Source organism: Leptomonas pyrrhocoris, assembly GCF_001293395.1.
Source record: "Leptomonas pyrrhocoris isolate H10 chromosome Unknown, whole genome shotgun sequence".
In the NCBI taxonomy this organism is placed as follows: domain Eukaryota; phylum Euglenozoa; class Kinetoplastea; order Trypanosomatida; family Trypanosomatidae; genus Leptomonas; species Leptomonas pyrrhocoris.
The window spans coordinates 602,604-616,715 of NW_015438374.1; the positions used below are offsets into that span (position 1 = coordinate 602,604).

A 14,112-nucleotide genomic window follows, 5' to 3' on the forward strand; every position below is an offset into this window, starting at 1 on the left:
AATAACAAGCAATGGCTTCGTGTTTGCATTTACCGCGTTTTGCATCTGCTGTTCTTCATCTTTCCGAACCTCTTCTGCTAGTTGGTTGGCAGAGACGACAGCCGCGAGGCCAAAACTTTCGACCGAATCGCCATCGGTGATTTTCGAGTCGCCCTTTCTCTTTTTTCTTTGGTGGGAGCCGTCCTCGGTGCGCAGCCGCACCACGAGTGCACTGAAGCCCAAAAGCCGACACGTGCGCGGCAAAAATGTCGCCAGCAGATCACACCATTCCTTTTCGGATTACAACGTATAAGTTAAACTTTCACTCCGTCAACAGCAGCCGTGAACGACCAAAGGAACGTATTCTCGGTGACCGCCTCACCGATGTATGGTGTCTGCAGGGCGTGAACATCAATAAGCAGCTCAAGTCGCTGCCGGCAGCGTATGAGGTCGTTCCCGCCTCCGGTCTGGCGTTCGTGCACAACAAGGAACGTGTGCGGGTGATTTATAAACATTCGGTAAACCTGATGCTGCCCCTCCTCGCGGCAGCGGACGAGCGGCCCTCGGTGGCCGACTCCTTCAGCGTCTCCCGTTTTCACCTGAGCAAACTGAAAGCTTTTGTTGGCTTCGCGGCCTACGAAATGCTACCGCAGAGCTGGCCAGCCGCGGCGACGGCGTCCTCCCTTTCCCCTCCCATGCGGGCCGCGGCGCAGCGTCTTCTCGTCGTCAACGTGGACTTTGAGAAGTACCGCGGGTGGGGGGATGCGTTCCACTGCAGCCTGCTGAGCGTCTTGTGCCGCGAAATCTGGGACGGCAGCCGGTGCTTAACGAAGCTGTGGGGCTGCACGCACGTGTTTCTTGCGGGCAGCTTCTTTTTTGTTCCCGGATCCCCACCGTACCTGCTGATGACGTCGCTCAGCGGTGGCCTCGTGGAGGAGGTTGTGGCGCAAACGGTGGTGCCGCCTTTTGAGCGGGTCAGATGGGAGGAGAACGAGACGGATGCGGCCGGCAAGGCTGCCGTAGTGACTTGTGTCGCTGCTGCGGAGGCGCAGGGTGGTAGCCGCTGTCGACAGCTTCTCGGTGTGCAGGTACGGCGTGGTGCTGCTGACGGTCCGGTGGTCACACTGGTTGACCTTCACTTCTCCTGTTTGAACCCAGCCACGGGGGAGTGCGACGCCGAGGACCCCCTCACCTGCGAAGCCGACGGGTGGTGGATGCTGTTCATCCCTCGAGACACTTCCAACGCGGACCAAATAGTGGCGCAGCTGGAATGGCCGTGCGACGACGACATCTCCGGAAAAGATGAATGTGCAGAGCTTTTTGTTCGCTTCCGCGTCCGTTCGTTTGGTGTGCTATCGCCGCAGCGCCAAGACGCAGACGGGCTTCCCGTTGGCGAACCTCTCCTCCGCAGCGCCACCGCCAATACGGTCCGTGCTGACGCGGCCGAAGCGTTCTGTGACCGTCTGCGGCATCGTGAGCCGTCAGCGAGCCACATAACGGAGCTGCTGAGCGACGCGCGGCGGGCCCTCGGCGAGCCTGTCGCCACCGCCGTGTACCGAGAAGATGGCGACGTGGTGCCCGACTGCTACGATTACGTCTTCGTCTCCACCTTCACCGGTGCTGCGGTCCAAGACGCTTCCTTGTTGACGATGGCTGACTTTGAGGCGGAGATGACAACCCCGCATCTGCCGGTTTCCTGCACCTTGGCCGTCCCTTGCGTGGTGCGGTGAGGGCGGTGAAGCGTACCGCCTTCTTTATTTCCTTGAAATCGTTGTGCCGTCGCTTTCTCCGCCCGGGTGGCCCATTTACCGGCCGTCTCATCTTCTTTCCTTGAAAAAAAAAAAAGAATCTCTGCCCTGTCAGGCGCCAATCTCTACACAACAAGCTTTTTGATTTCTTTCGATATTGCAGCGCGTTGTGACGGATGATGTTCAACGCACACCCGCTGCAAACAAAATAGCCAAGTAGAATAAGCGACGGCGCCGCGACGACGACTGCATTGCGTGCCCATTACAGAAGATATATATATATATATATTTTCTCCTCCAGAATGGAAAAGAGAAAACACCTCTCTTCCAAAGGGACCACCTGCGAGGAAATGAGGCCCGCGTGTTTCTTCTGTACTGTAACTCCTGCTGTTGCTCCTCATCCCCTTCCCCTTTCCTCCCTCTTCGACGTGGGCACATCTGTTCATTCACGACACCTCCGTCCACCACACCCACCCTTCCGATTCCACACCTCAGTTGACAAACGCGAGTTAAACACCCACACACGCAAAATATAAACAAAAAGACGCCCCTTTTTTTTTTGAGTACCCTGAAAAGTAAACTATACAAAGGAAAGCAGCCGCTTCGTTAACTCGGAATTGTTGTAACACGCTGCGCGGAACGCGGCGCACGTCTTCAAGCGGTAATTTTATCGATGTTCCCGCAGCCCGAAGAAACCACCTCCGATCTTGGCGCATAAACTGCATAAAAGAAAAGGAAAGAGTCTGTATAAAATCCGTATCGGCTTCGCCCTTTGATCGTACCATATTATATACTATTGGTCCTGCCCGGTGTTACGGCAACTATTGTTTTTATTGTTATTGAACTTTGGCGATTGGCGTTCTTTCAACTAGCTCCTTTTTCCTATAACTTCTCTTCTTTTCGTCTCGTACCTTGTTGGACGTATTGGTTGACTTTCCTTCATTTTCCCTTCTTTGTGGGGGCTGTTGTTGTGCATGCGTAGGTCAGAAAATAATGGGAAGGTAGACGTAGCTATGCGTGTTTGCCGGGCGTGGAGTGCACCAGCGGCACCGCTGAGTCACATTCGCACGGGGCGTGCAGCTCCGACGTGTGCGCTGGCACCAGACAAGAGCAGCGGCAGCAGCGGCAACGACGCAAGCAACGTGACGGCGGAAAAGCCAACGCTGCCGCACGCGGTGTATCGTCTCTTTCCAACGCAGACCTCCTTCTCTGTGGCGGACATCGCGTACCATGCGGAGGAGCCACACGTGAATGGGACGAGGACGACCCAGTCAGCGCCGTTTGGGGCGGCCTCTATGCCGTCGCACGGCGCATTAACATCGGAGCTGCAGGCAGCGAAGAATCAAATCTCACTACTCACGGCGGCAAGCGCGCAGTCCTTTAGCAGCTACGTTGCTCTCGAGTCTGAAAATGCGGAACTGAAACAGTCGAACGAGCAGCTGCGGGAAGAGAATGAAGCACTGAAGGAGCGACTTGCTCAACGTGACGACGAAATCAATGAACAGCTGCACTTAATCTGCGACTTGGAGAAAAAGTTGAGGGAGTTCAGCTCGTTGACCTTGACACAAAAATCTTTGTATAACGGCCAGGGCCACGAGTGACGCAAGCGAGGCCGGCTGGATCGTTGGGGCTCTTCTTCTGTTTCAATCAATCTTTTTTTTTCGCCCTCTACTTTCGTTCTTCCAGTTTTTTCTTATTGAAATGGTGTTTCTTCAGTGTCGTGTACTGTATGGCGTAACTTTGTGTTGAGGTTTGTGATGCTGCGAAAACAACGTGTGTTTCTATTATTATATGAGTGCTGCGGCTTTGTGTTATGGTGGCGCATTTGAGCATGTGGAAGTCTCTCTCTCTGTGCGTGTGCGTTTGCCCGTTGTGAGGTGCTTCACATCGGGTGTACAACAGCGTTTTTAAAGACCTGGTGCAAACTTCGGAGTTCGAGAAATAAAAATAGGTGCCATCGCGACCAGCAAAGCGCTTTGTGAAGCGACTGTTAATACTGGACTGTTTGTGTTGGTGTCAACGCCGTCCATCAAGCGTAACGATGCCGCTTCATATTCTTTTCTGCTTCCTCTTGATGGGATGCTGTTGGCGCTGCTCCTCGTCGAGGCGCTCAACTCGGCAGGTCGTAGTGGCAGAGGTGTCTCTCGCACGGTGCTGCTGTACCTTTAGTGTTGGTATGTGCGTAGTGCTGACCTCCGCTGTACACACACACACACACACTCTCCCTCTTTTCTTTTCTGTTCTCTCCGTCAACAACAAATATAGCTTCAAAGGTCTTGTGGGGTTTTCTGACAGTACAGCATTGGAGAAGGTTCGCGGCAGCAATAGTAACGGAAACATGCGACGTGTGGCATCGACGTCCCTCACGCGCTTGGCGGCTGCCCGCACTTTTGTGTTCGACGCGCGGTACGATGGCCGTGCCTCCGGCGTGCACGACATCGCGCCGCGCGACGAAGGCGACTTTCTCTACGCAGGCCCGCAGCAGCTCCTCTCCGGTGCCCACCCCCTCCCCCTCTTTCATCCCGAGAACAGCCTCACCCGCCCGCATGTATCGCCCTACCTTCCCTCTCCGCAGCGGCCACATCCGTACTTCACCAAGGAGCTGCCGGAGCTGCCGCACTTCCCGGCTACGCGGCCGATCGTCTATCCTGTCGGCACGATGAAGCAGCGCATCGTCGCGCCGGTCTTTGACCTGAACAACGTCGTCACCCACACGCGCGAGCTCGACCCCTTCATCTTCGGTCTCTACCCCGAGACGGAGGAGATGGCGAAGAACCTTAGCTACTGGCTCGTGCGGTGCCAAAACTTCTCCAGCAAGTGGGATTACGAAACGCGTGAGATTTGGCGCAAGGCCAAGAAGAATTGGCCGAACACCGGCATGGGCATGGCCCGCGTGAGCGACCGCAAGAACCACGCGCACCCGTGGGGTGGCCACTCCAATCCTGTGAAGCCGTGGAACATGCTGATGCCAACGATGGACGTGAAGACGTGGAGCAAGAGCAACCGTATGCTTGTTACCTTGAAGATGCTGCAGGGCAGACTGCAAATAGTGGAGCGCCTGACGCTGGAAGAGCCGACGCAGGAGGCGTACTTGGAGCTGTGCCGCACAATGGGCTGGGATGTCCGCCACACCGGTGGCGGTGTTCTCTTTATGGACGGCGGCTCCCGCCTCACTCCAAGCAGCGAGTACGACCGCGCCTTCTTCTTCGGCAGCTTCTTCAACGGCCGCAACAAACTGGTGTGTCCCACGCTGTTATGCGACGAGCCCTACGATTACAATAAGACGTCCTCCAAGGTGCGGACAAAGGGACCGAAGGGGCAGAAGAACCCCATCCCGATTAATCGCTTCAACGCCTACGACGCACTGACCCATGACGTCCTCGTCATCACAGAAGGCGCCCTAATGCAGCTGGAAGATGAGATGTTCACCCACAAGCTCATGATACTTCCGCCGCACATTCGCGCGCAGCTGCCGGAGCGCGGCTACTTGGAAAGCGAGGTACTGGGCGATGTTCCACCGGCGCTGCAGACGGTGCAGATGGAGGCCGCGGCGCGCACCGAGGAGAGCGAGCAGGCGATGTACGCACCGCACTACGACAACCCATACAACCCGTGGAGGGACGAGGCAGAGGCGTCGTATGCGGTGGACGCGGTCGAGGGCACTACGCAGCGGTACGTCAAATCCGCGAAGACGTCGTGGGCGATGCTGTCGTGAGCGTGCGTCTGCAGCGGAGGTACACGCAGCTACACAGCGATCCCATCTCGTGTGCTTTTTCTCTCGCCTTTTGTTTTTAGTCACTGCGCTTTCATTGGCAGTGCCTCCTGTTGTTGTTGTTGTTGTTGTTGCAGTTGGTTTTGGGTTTGGTGGGATCACATCTAAAACTTGTTTAGCGTGCTTGGGCTTTTTACTGAGGAACACGCGCCTGACTTTGCCCAGTATAACGAAGCGCAGTGCGTGCCTTCGACGAACATGTTGTGTTGCGGTCTATCGCGCGCGTGCCCGATGGCGGCAGTCGACAGATGACGTGCCGATTTCTTACTTACGAGCTGTGCCTTCTCCCCATTCCCTCCCCCCACTCTTTTCCTCCCCGGTGTTCTCCTTTCTTTTCCTACGCCCCTCGCTTTCTAGTTGTCGCATGCGTGTCCACGCACGTAAGAAGACGGATTCGAGAAGAATGAGAGGATGGCGGAGCTGGCGTGCATGGTTTACTCCGGCCTCGGTGGGCTGCTGATGATCGTGCTGCTCGGACTCGCCACCACCGTCTTCTTTATCTCTTCGTACTACTACCGACGTCTTGGCGCGCGCGAGGAGAAACGGCCGCCGGTGGTGTTCTTCTTTGACCTTCTTAAGATGCTCGTGGCGGGTTCTGTCGCCTCTCTCGTCAACTACACCTTCACTGCCAAGGTGTCGTGGGCGGCGAGCGGCATCACGGTGCGCGGGAAGCCGCTGGAAGGCATTGGCTGGTACGGCGCCATCTCCGTCGTGGACGTCCTTGTCGGCGCGCCGCTGTCCATCGCGGTCGGGCGTCTCATCAACCGCACCTGCAAAATCGTCGATAGACACCTGCGCACGCCGTCGCCGTGGAAGGACACGGTGCACCAGAACACGGTGTACGGCAAGTACAGCGATGAGCACGACTGCTCTTGCGACTACCGTCACACTGCACCACCGGTACGTTGGTCGTGGTGGTACTCGCAGGCGGTGACGTGGACGTGCGCGTGTGTGCTGGGTGAGATGATGTCTGGGCTGACGGTGCTGTACAGCTTTCTGCTCGTGCGATCTCTCTGGAACCCCGTTGCGTGGATCGCCGTTCTAATTTCCTTCTGGAATCTTAACTGCCTCTTAAAACAGTACATCGTGGTGACGTGTAGCCGCTTTTTTCTTTCCTACGCCCGACTTGCTGTCATTGACTACTTCAACCAGTATAAGGAGCCGAAGCACCCTGCTGTTCATTGTTAACAAGAAAACTAGATCTTTCTATATGATCCGATTCACATATTTTAATACTTTTCCTTTTGCGCTGGTGACCCCCTATCCGCATACTCATATAAATATTCACACCTATACATGTTCCGCACATTTAGAGTTGAACAGCAAGTAAGTAAATTCGTCGGATGGACAAGTGCCACGTCCAGTGCTCCTGCGGTGAGTATGCTGTTCTTTTTTTCCTTTTTAGGTATTCACATGCACCTATTGCGCTTCTTGCGCAACACTGTTTCTCGCTCTCACCGGCAAATGAGGGCCGAGCTGCTTTACTACGTTGAACAATGAAGTGCTTTCGGAAGTGGGGAAGAAGAGAAGTGTCAACGCCTCCTCGTAACCGACGCAACGATGCATTTCGGCTCTCGTCTCCGTGTTGTCTGTCTCTAGATCTTCTTCTCCTCTCTCTTCCACTCTCACACCTTTTTTTTTAAATATTTCCCGTACAGTTTTCACACGTTGTCATGAAAGCCCTGGGCCGCGGCCCCATCACACGGCTGGCCGGCGCCGCTGCTTCGCCGCGTGGTGCCGGTGTGGTCGGAGCCATCTACAGCCGCGACGACTGGAACGCCGGCCGTGACGTGGCAGCAGAGGAGCGACGGTGCGGGATGGTGGCACGTCTGTCGGAGACCGGCGGCCCTCAACGCTTGTTATCTCCGCCTCCGCCGTTGTCATCATCATCCACGTTGCCGTCGTTGCATAACGGAACCCCGCTATTGGCCGTGGTGCGAGCGCAAACAACCGACGCGCAAGTTAACGAGGTCGACGCGTCGGATCACGGTGCGTTCCTCGAGAGGTCACCACGAGCGAGGTGGCGCAAAGTGTCGCGGTCAAAGATGCTGCTCGTCGAGGACACGGCGACGCCCTTCAGTGATCCGGAGAAAACTTACACTCCACGCGTGCAGAGCTACGGCGAGTACGTGCGGCGACTGGGAAAGCTGCCGGAGGATCAGCCGCTGCTCCGCTTTGTGATGTACCGCGACGGATACTCGCTGGAGGCGGTGCGGCACCGCTTTCAGTACGAGATCGGCGTTTCGTCGGATGCCGTGTACCTCCACCCGCCACCCGGTGGCTCCTTTGCCTCCATCACACAGTTCGGCCTCGCAGTGGGCGTGACGCGTGAGCAGCTCCCGCACGTCTCCCGCCGCTACAACGTGCACCCGCTCGTCTTCGACGACAGGAGCTACCACAGTCTTATGGAGCTGGAGAAACTGTCGGCTGGCCCACGTGGGCACCTCCACCGCGTGGTCCTGCGCTGCGTCACCGGGGACGAGGCGGCAGTGTCGGCGCTGCTCCGGCGGCTCAGCACCGACGGCTTCATCAACTATTTCGGCGTGGAAACGTTCGGCGTGGGCAGCAACACCCTTTTTGATTTCGCCGCGTCGTACCACAGCGGTGATGTCCACCATGCTGTCGGTGGATATCTGCAGACGCTCGCCGAGAGCAACCCGCTGCACCACCCGTCGTACCTCGCGTACGCCAACGCCGAGGAGGGCACGGCGGCCGGTGTGCTCGGCGAGTGGCTGCGACTGTGCGAAAGGGCGAGGCTGCCAAAGAAGACGCGTGAGGTTCTCCGTTCCCTTCAGCACTACCACAATCTTCACCACCCCAGCCTCGACACGGCGCGGACAACGGCTATGCACGCCGTGTGGGACCTCTGTGGCGTGGCAGACCGCAGTGAGACTAGCGCGGCGGCGTTTGTGTGGAATGCGATGGCGTCGCAGCGGCTGCTGAGTTACGGCAGCCGACCCGTTAAAGGTGATTTGGTACGATGTGTGGGCCTGCACGGTGAAGTGCAGATTTCCGAAGTCGCATCCGACGTGGAAGCTGCTCAGTACACGACGGAGGACGTCGTCTTGCCCGTACCCCACAGGGAGAGGACGGTGCCCTATCCGACCCACGTCGTGAATCGGGCGCTCTTCGCCGAGTTCGCAGCAAAGCACCACCTCTCGTTTTTGTTCGAGCCGTCCGCTGCGGCGGACTCTCCTGCTCCGTTAAGCGCCGCCGATGCGGTGGCGCACTACCGGCACGTGGTGCGTCGACCGGAGCGCTTGCAGGCCGCCGTGCTGCGCGACCCTAGTTCGTGCACCGCACTGAAGAGCGATCACTTTCTGCTCCAGGAGCACCAACCCACGGAGAGCTGGTCGCTTGACTACGAACGGCGGGTGCGTGAGCCGTCGCCATTTAATGTGTCGGAGCGATTTTGCGAGAAAATGCAGTACATCCGCCAGTGCCAACCCGGCGAGAACACCGTTGTGCTCGCTTTCGCGCTGCCAGCTGAGTCGTCGCCGTGGGTTGCGCTGCGTGAGGTGTTTGACCTGCGCTACGGCAGCTTTCACGATTTGTATGGCGTCTCGTAGGAAGAGAGACGAAATAATCTTAATATGCCATCGCAGCTTCTCACGTGTTTCTGTTCTCTTCCTCTTACTAATAAAGTGGTCGCGCCGAAAAGAAAAACAACGTTCCGTACGTAAGACAGCAGCACCCAAGGCATGAGTCTCATCGCCTTTGACGACTGTATTCATGTCGTCGAGCAGGACAGTGAGGCGAAAAGCTTCACTCGCCAAGGGGGAAAAGCACCTTCAGTCGAACGCTGTTGCTGCTCTTCACGGTGGTGGTTTCAGATTTGTGTCCTCTCAATTCCTTCTCTCTCTTCGTGGCGAATTCTCACACTTCCTCGTCTTCTGTTTATTAAGTCTTGTTGCGTGTAGAGAATAAGGAGACTGTTCAGGCTGAAGCAGCAAGAAGCACGTTCGTCTCCCACTCATGAGTATGAACTGCCTGCCGCGGCGGTTTACCGTCACCCTGACGAACCTCGACGTCGGCCTCGAGACGGTGAGTGGCGTCACGTACCCGCACCACCTCTTCGGCACAGGTGCCGCCCTTCAGAACGAGGAAGGCGAGCTGCTGCTTCCTGGTGCGAAAGGCGAAGTGCACGTGCAGGAAGGCCACGAGTACACGGTGGAACAGATCGAGCCGCAGTGAGGTTGGATGCCCTGCTAAGACCTGCGCTAATGGATATGCACACCAAGATGCCGATTGTAATGCACACAAACATCATGAATAGGGCACGAGACATCACAACCTGCGCAGCATATGAGTTTTCATCTTGGCGCTAGCAGGAGAGCCGAGAACTGACTTTGTTCCGTGCACTGTGAAGTGTTGATACACATGTATGTTGCGCCTTGACGACTGGGGAAACGTTTCCATGTACATCAATCTTTGGTTGGCGACTGTCGTCCACCTCCGGTGTCGGCGTCTCTTTTTATTTACTATCCCCTCCCTTTTTTTTTCTCTCGCGTCTCTCTTTCTCAGGTTGCGTCTGCTCCCCTTAAAAGACAGCAGTTCATTTGTTCTACTGCACAATTCATTCTTGGACAGCAGCGGCATGGTGCAGCCAGCGGAGCACGTGGTGTACGCCATACACGACTACGAAATTCCAGGAAAGGGCTTTCTTCCATTGAAGGCGGGGGATGTTATCTACGTGGTGGATGCCGATGCCAGTGGGTGGTGGCTCGGTATAAACCTCCGGCGTCAGCGAGGCGTCTTCCCCTCCACCTACACCCTCCCCTACGTCTTTCCAGCGCCGCCCGCTGACCTTCTCCGCGACGTCCAGCTTCTCTTGCTGGCACGCGAGTTTCAAGTCGACCTGGTAAGCGGTGCGCCGGTCGCCCTGCGCGAGTTGAAGGCAACGCCGCACTCCCCCTCTCACGTTTTGGCCTCTGCGGATTTTCTGCGTGACGAGCTGCAGCGGCTGCTGCTCGAGCGGGAGGCGGCGCGCAAGACTGTCATGGACCGCCTCACCCAGCTGCTCGGCAGCCAGGAGCGTCGGCGAGTGCAGCAACGACAGGCAGTGGAAGCGCAGAGGGCGTATGAGCAGCAATGCGACTCTAATGACGAGAAGATGCGGGAAGCACGAGGGGAGCTGCAGGACGTGATAGGGTCCATTGGGGAGCGACGAGAGGTACTGCTGTTGAAGGGGAAAGTTCCACCGGCCGCATGGTACCATGCATTGGCGGACGTGGTGGACGCTGCGTTGCCCGATTCGAACGCGGACGCCGTACCACCTCGTGAAGCCGTCTGGCGAGCTGCCTTGAAGGATGTAAAGGCCGTCGTGCGGCAGCAAGAGAAACTGCTCGCCGCGTTGTCTTCCCGTTGCGCGGAAGCGGAGGCCGCCTTCACCGAAGCAGCCGCCGCCCTGCAGACGCGCGTTGAGTGGCGTGACACCAACGTGGCAGCGATGCTCGCCTACTGGGCCGATGTTGCTGCGCAGACGAAGCTGACCTACATCTCCCGCAAGACGGAGCGTGATGCGGCCGAGGCGGCGCATCAGCAGGAGGCTGCACAACTGCGCCGCCGCCTTGAAGAGGGCAAGAGGTGTTTTTCGGAGGCGAAGGAGACGTACCGAAAACTTAAGCGCGAGGCGCAGACCGTTTCTGATGCGCTGAGGCAGCAGGAAACGCTGAATGCCCTTTCGCGAGAGATAGCGCACGCCGATAGCGAGATTGCAGTGCGGCAACAACGCGCGTAGCGTTGCCTGCGGCTGCTCACCTCTTTTTTTTGTTGTTTTCCCATAGATGCGCACATTCCATACAGATAGCACCGGAGACATCAACGACGAATCGGCGATAACGACGACCATCGTACAGCTTTCTGCGCAGTGCAGTTGCCGATTGAAGGAGCTTTAGATGACTACAGTCTCTTTATTGCTGGAGCTTCCCGAGGATGGTGTTACCGCTCCGTTGGCGTAACTCTTTGCTCTCCTCTCCGTTTCTTCTTCTTTTTTCCCTTTCTGGTTTCAACGGCCACGCAAACGGAGGAATTCTCAACTGCAGCTCCCTGCTTCACCACGAGCTCTGCCGATTGCTCTACTCCGACTAACAGGATGGGAGTTTGTTTCACGAAGCCTGCGGACTTCGACCGGCGGTCGGACAAGTACATCCCATCCTGCACCCTCATTACGGAAGACTTCTTCAACAACAACGCACCCGATAAGAACGAGGGGGCCAGCTTCTTCTCGTCGATGCGGACAGCGCTGTGCAACTTGCTGCAGTGCAATCCCGAGGAGGCAAATGCGTTTCTAATCCGCGCGTGTCGGTGCAACGCCCGCACGAGTGAGGCCCTCGACGCGTTTCTGAACAAGACCCTTGCGCAGAAGGCGCTGCCGGATGTCAACCGCGCGTACGTGATGCAAGCGTGGATGACCTACGACCGCGACAACAGCGGCGACCTCGCGTACGCAGAGATTAAAAACATGGTGCACGGCCTGAACTTCCCAGAGGCGCTGGCACGCAGCATCCTAGCCGCCTTCAAGGATTCGAATAAAACGGTGAGCTATACAGCGTTTGAGCAGGCCTACGAAGAGGCGACCGCCTTCAACGAACTGGGGTACGTCTTCGACGAGGTGGCGAACAACTCCAAGGTAATGTCCCGTGCCGTCTTCACCGAATTTATGCGCGACGTCCAACAAGGTCCCTTCGACAGCGCCTTCGTCGAGGACACCCTCGCCTCCCTCGGCTGCGTGGATGCGGATGAGATCGACAAGAAGCACTTCATTGCCTTTCTCTCCAGCAACCGCTTCTGTGGCGCAATGAAGCGCGACCGCATGTACAACGTGTATCAAGACATGAACCACCCCATCTGCGAGTACTTCATCAACTCCTCCCACAACACCTACCTCACCGGAGACCAGCTGATGAGCGAGTCCTCGCCGCTCATGTACAAGGAGGCACTTCTGGAGGGGTGCCGCTGCGTGGAGCTGGACTGTTGGAACGGTGGCAACCACGAACCCATCGTCTACCACGGATACACACGCACCTCCAAGATTCTTTTTGTGGACTGCATCAAGGTCATCAAAGAGTACGCCTTTGAAGCATCGCCGTATCCTGTCATCCTCTCCCTCGAGGTGCACACCTCCGTCAGCCAGCAGGATCGCATGGCCGAGATCATGAAGCACGAATTCGGCGACCTTCTTTTCATACCTCCGTGGGGCCCCAACGAGAAGCCGACCTTCGACTTCACCCCGCACAACCTGCGGCACAAAATACTCCTCAAGTCTTCGCGCAGCGACTTCTTCTACGACGATGGTTCCGGCGGGGACGCGGACGACGAGGATGAAGTACAGGAGAGGGCCGCAGAGGCCGCCAACGAAGAGTACCGCCACGCCAAGGAGGAACGCACGAGACACAAGCGCAGCGGTACTCGCGCCGCCTCCGCGAAGCTTTCTACCCTCATCAGCATCGAGTCGGTGGCCTACAAGGGTGTGGACGACCTCTCCTACCTAGCGGAGCGCCAGCCCTACCACTGCACCTCGTACTCGGAAGATAAGGGACGGAAGGTGTTGCAGGCGAGCACGGCGGGGTTCATTCGAGTCAACACGGCGTGTCTCAGTCGAGTCTACCCTGCCGGTGCCCGCTTCGACAGCAGCAACTACAACCCGCAGCAGTTCTGGAATTGCGGCTGCCAACTTGTCGCACTCAACTGGCAGTCACGTCGCACCGTCGAATGGCGCCTCAACCGCGCCGTCTTCATGGACAACGGCAGGTGCGGCTATGTGTTGAAACCACAGTACCTGCGGCCGACAGACGGAAGCTCGCGTGTCACCTCGGAACAGTTTTCACTTAGCACCGAGATCATCTCCGGTTTCTGCCTCCCGAAGCCACGCAAAGGCAGCAAAGGCGACATTGTGGATCCGCTGGTGTCCTTGTTTATTGAGGGGCCGGAGATGGACAACTCCCCAAAACTGACCAAGGCGATCTCAAACAACGGCTTCCACCCCGTGTGGCGCGGCACGGGCGCCAACGAGTTCGTCTGGGAGGTCCGGCGACGTTCCATGTCCTCGCTGATCATACAGGTATTTGATAAAGACCGCCTCAGCAGCGATGGCCTACTGGGCGAGGCCATCGTCCCACTGAAGCTGCTGCAAGGCGGCTACCGCCGTGTTGAATTGCACGACGTGTCGGGCTACTTCATACCGGGCGCGTGCATTCTGTGCAACATTTCGTATGTGTAAAGACTTCTTAGCTGAAATCATCCTCGCTCTGTTCCGTGATTTCTTTCCTTTGCTACATGGCCTCCCGACTCTTTCGTTCTTGCGAGACAAACGAAGATACAAATCAACGTATACCTCTGCGTTTTGCTTTCAACACACGCTCATGAGCAACCGTTTTGATGCCGCCACTCGAAACGCTGCTCGCTAACCTCTTTGGTGCGTGCCCCATGTCTACCGTGTCTTCCTCCCCTATCTTGTTTCCCCTCCCCCCCCCCCTCTCCCCTATCCTTTGATCAGCGTTCGTTCTCCACACCAACGTACCCATACTGTACGGTTCTTGTTCTACCGTCATTTGTATTCCGCTTCCATCACACACACCGACAAAACAAAGGTGCGATTACGGTGTTGGTTGC

General features: G+C 57.0%; 8 protein-coding genes across 12 annotated transcripts; all 8 read left to right on the plus strand.

Moving 5' to 3' along the window:
• Positions 1 to 79: 79 nt before the first annotated feature.
• Positions 80 to 1,709, plus strand: ABB37_07435 (hypothetical protein; the record flags this gene model as incomplete). 2 transcript variants are annotated; one of them, XM_015806085.1, is made up of 1 exon in its annotated part: positions 80 to 1,709. In XM_015806085.1, the coding sequence occupies exon 1, from the start codon at positions 246 to 248 to the stop codon at positions 1,707 to 1,709; it is 1,464 nt and encodes a 487-aa protein (XP_015655562.1). In that variant the 5' UTR covers positions 80 to 245. The 2 variants fall into 2 exon arrangements, with proteins under 2 accessions (XP_015655562.1, XP_015655563.1); XM_015806086.1 differs by having other exon boundaries at positions 91 to 1,709.
• A 511-nt stretch (positions 1,710 to 2,220) lies between these two features.
• ABB37_07436 (hypothetical protein) lies at positions 2,221 to 3,328 on the plus strand (the record flags this gene model as incomplete). 2 transcript variants are annotated; one of them, XM_015806087.1, is made up of 1 exon in its annotated part: positions 2,221 to 3,328. In XM_015806087.1, the coding sequence occupies exon 1, from the start codon at positions 2,702 to 2,704 to the stop codon at positions 3,326 to 3,328; it is 627 nt and encodes a 208-aa protein (XP_015655564.1). In that variant the 5' UTR covers positions 2,221 to 2,701. The 2 variants fall into 2 exon arrangements, with proteins under 2 accessions (XP_015655564.1, XP_015655565.1); XM_015806088.1 differs by having other exon boundaries at positions 2,270 to 3,328.
• A 662-nt stretch (positions 3,329 to 3,990) lies between these two features.
• On the plus strand, positions 3,991 to 5,442 carry ABB37_07437 (hypothetical protein; the record flags this gene model as incomplete). The annotated part of the gene is made up of 1 exon (XM_015806089.1): positions 3,991 to 5,442. The coding sequence occupies exon 1, from the start codon at positions 4,066 to 4,068 to the stop codon at positions 5,440 to 5,442; it is 1,377 nt and encodes a 458-aa protein (XP_015655566.1). The 5' UTR covers positions 3,991 to 4,065.
• Positions 5,443 to 5,854: 412 nt separating this feature from the next.
• ABB37_07438 (hypothetical protein) lies at positions 5,855 to 6,687 on the plus strand (the record flags this gene model as incomplete). The annotated part of the gene is made up of 1 exon (XM_015806090.1): positions 5,855 to 6,687. The coding sequence occupies exon 1, from the start codon at positions 5,911 to 5,913 to the stop codon at positions 6,685 to 6,687; it is 777 nt and encodes a 258-aa protein (XP_015655567.1). The 5' UTR covers positions 5,855 to 5,910.
• A 468-nt stretch (positions 6,688 to 7,155) lies between these two features.
• ABB37_07439 (putative mitochondrial hypothetical protein) lies at positions 7,156 to 9,068 on the plus strand (the record flags this gene model as incomplete). The annotated part of the gene is made up of 1 exon (XM_015806091.1): positions 7,156 to 9,068. Exon 1 carries the CDS (start codon positions 7,173 to 7,175, stop codon positions 9,066 to 9,068), a length of 1,896 nt encoding a protein of 631 aa, XP_015655568.1. The 5' UTR covers positions 7,156 to 7,172.
• Positions 9,069 to 9,402: 334 nt separating this feature from the next.
• On the plus strand, positions 9,403 to 9,693 carry ABB37_07440 (hypothetical protein; the record flags this gene model as incomplete). Of its 2 annotated transcripts, none has more annotated exons than XM_015806092.1 (1): positions 9,403 to 9,693. In XM_015806092.1, the coding sequence occupies exon 1, from the start codon at positions 9,475 to 9,477 to the stop codon at positions 9,691 to 9,693; it is 219 nt and encodes a 72-aa protein (XP_015655569.1). In that variant the 5' UTR covers positions 9,403 to 9,474. The 2 variants fall into 2 exon arrangements, with proteins under 2 accessions (XP_015655569.1, XP_015655570.1); XM_015806093.1 differs by having other exon boundaries at positions 9,418 to 9,693.
• A 328-nt stretch (positions 9,694 to 10,021) lies between these two features.
• Positions 10,022 to 11,239, plus strand: ABB37_07441 (hypothetical protein; the record flags this gene model as incomplete). The annotated part of the gene is made up of 1 exon (XM_015806094.1): positions 10,022 to 11,239. The coding sequence occupies exon 1, from the start codon at positions 10,097 to 10,099 to the stop codon at positions 11,237 to 11,239; it is 1,143 nt and encodes a 380-aa protein (XP_015655571.1). The 5' UTR covers positions 10,022 to 10,096.
• A 286-nt stretch (positions 11,240 to 11,525) lies between these two features.
• ABB37_07442 (putative mitochondrial phosphoinositide-specific phospholipase C) lies at positions 11,526 to 13,720 on the plus strand (the record flags this gene model as incomplete). 2 transcript variants are annotated; one of them, XM_015806095.1, is made up of 1 exon in its annotated part: positions 11,526 to 13,720. In XM_015806095.1, exon 1 carries the CDS (start codon positions 11,594 to 11,596, stop codon positions 13,718 to 13,720), a length of 2,127 nt encoding a protein of 708 aa, XP_015655572.1. In that variant the 5' UTR covers positions 11,526 to 11,593. The 2 variants fall into 2 exon arrangements, with proteins under 2 accessions (XP_015655572.1, XP_015655573.1); XM_015806096.1 differs by having other exon boundaries at positions 11,542 to 13,720.
• Between the last annotated feature and the right edge of the window lie 392 nt (positions 13,721 to 14,112).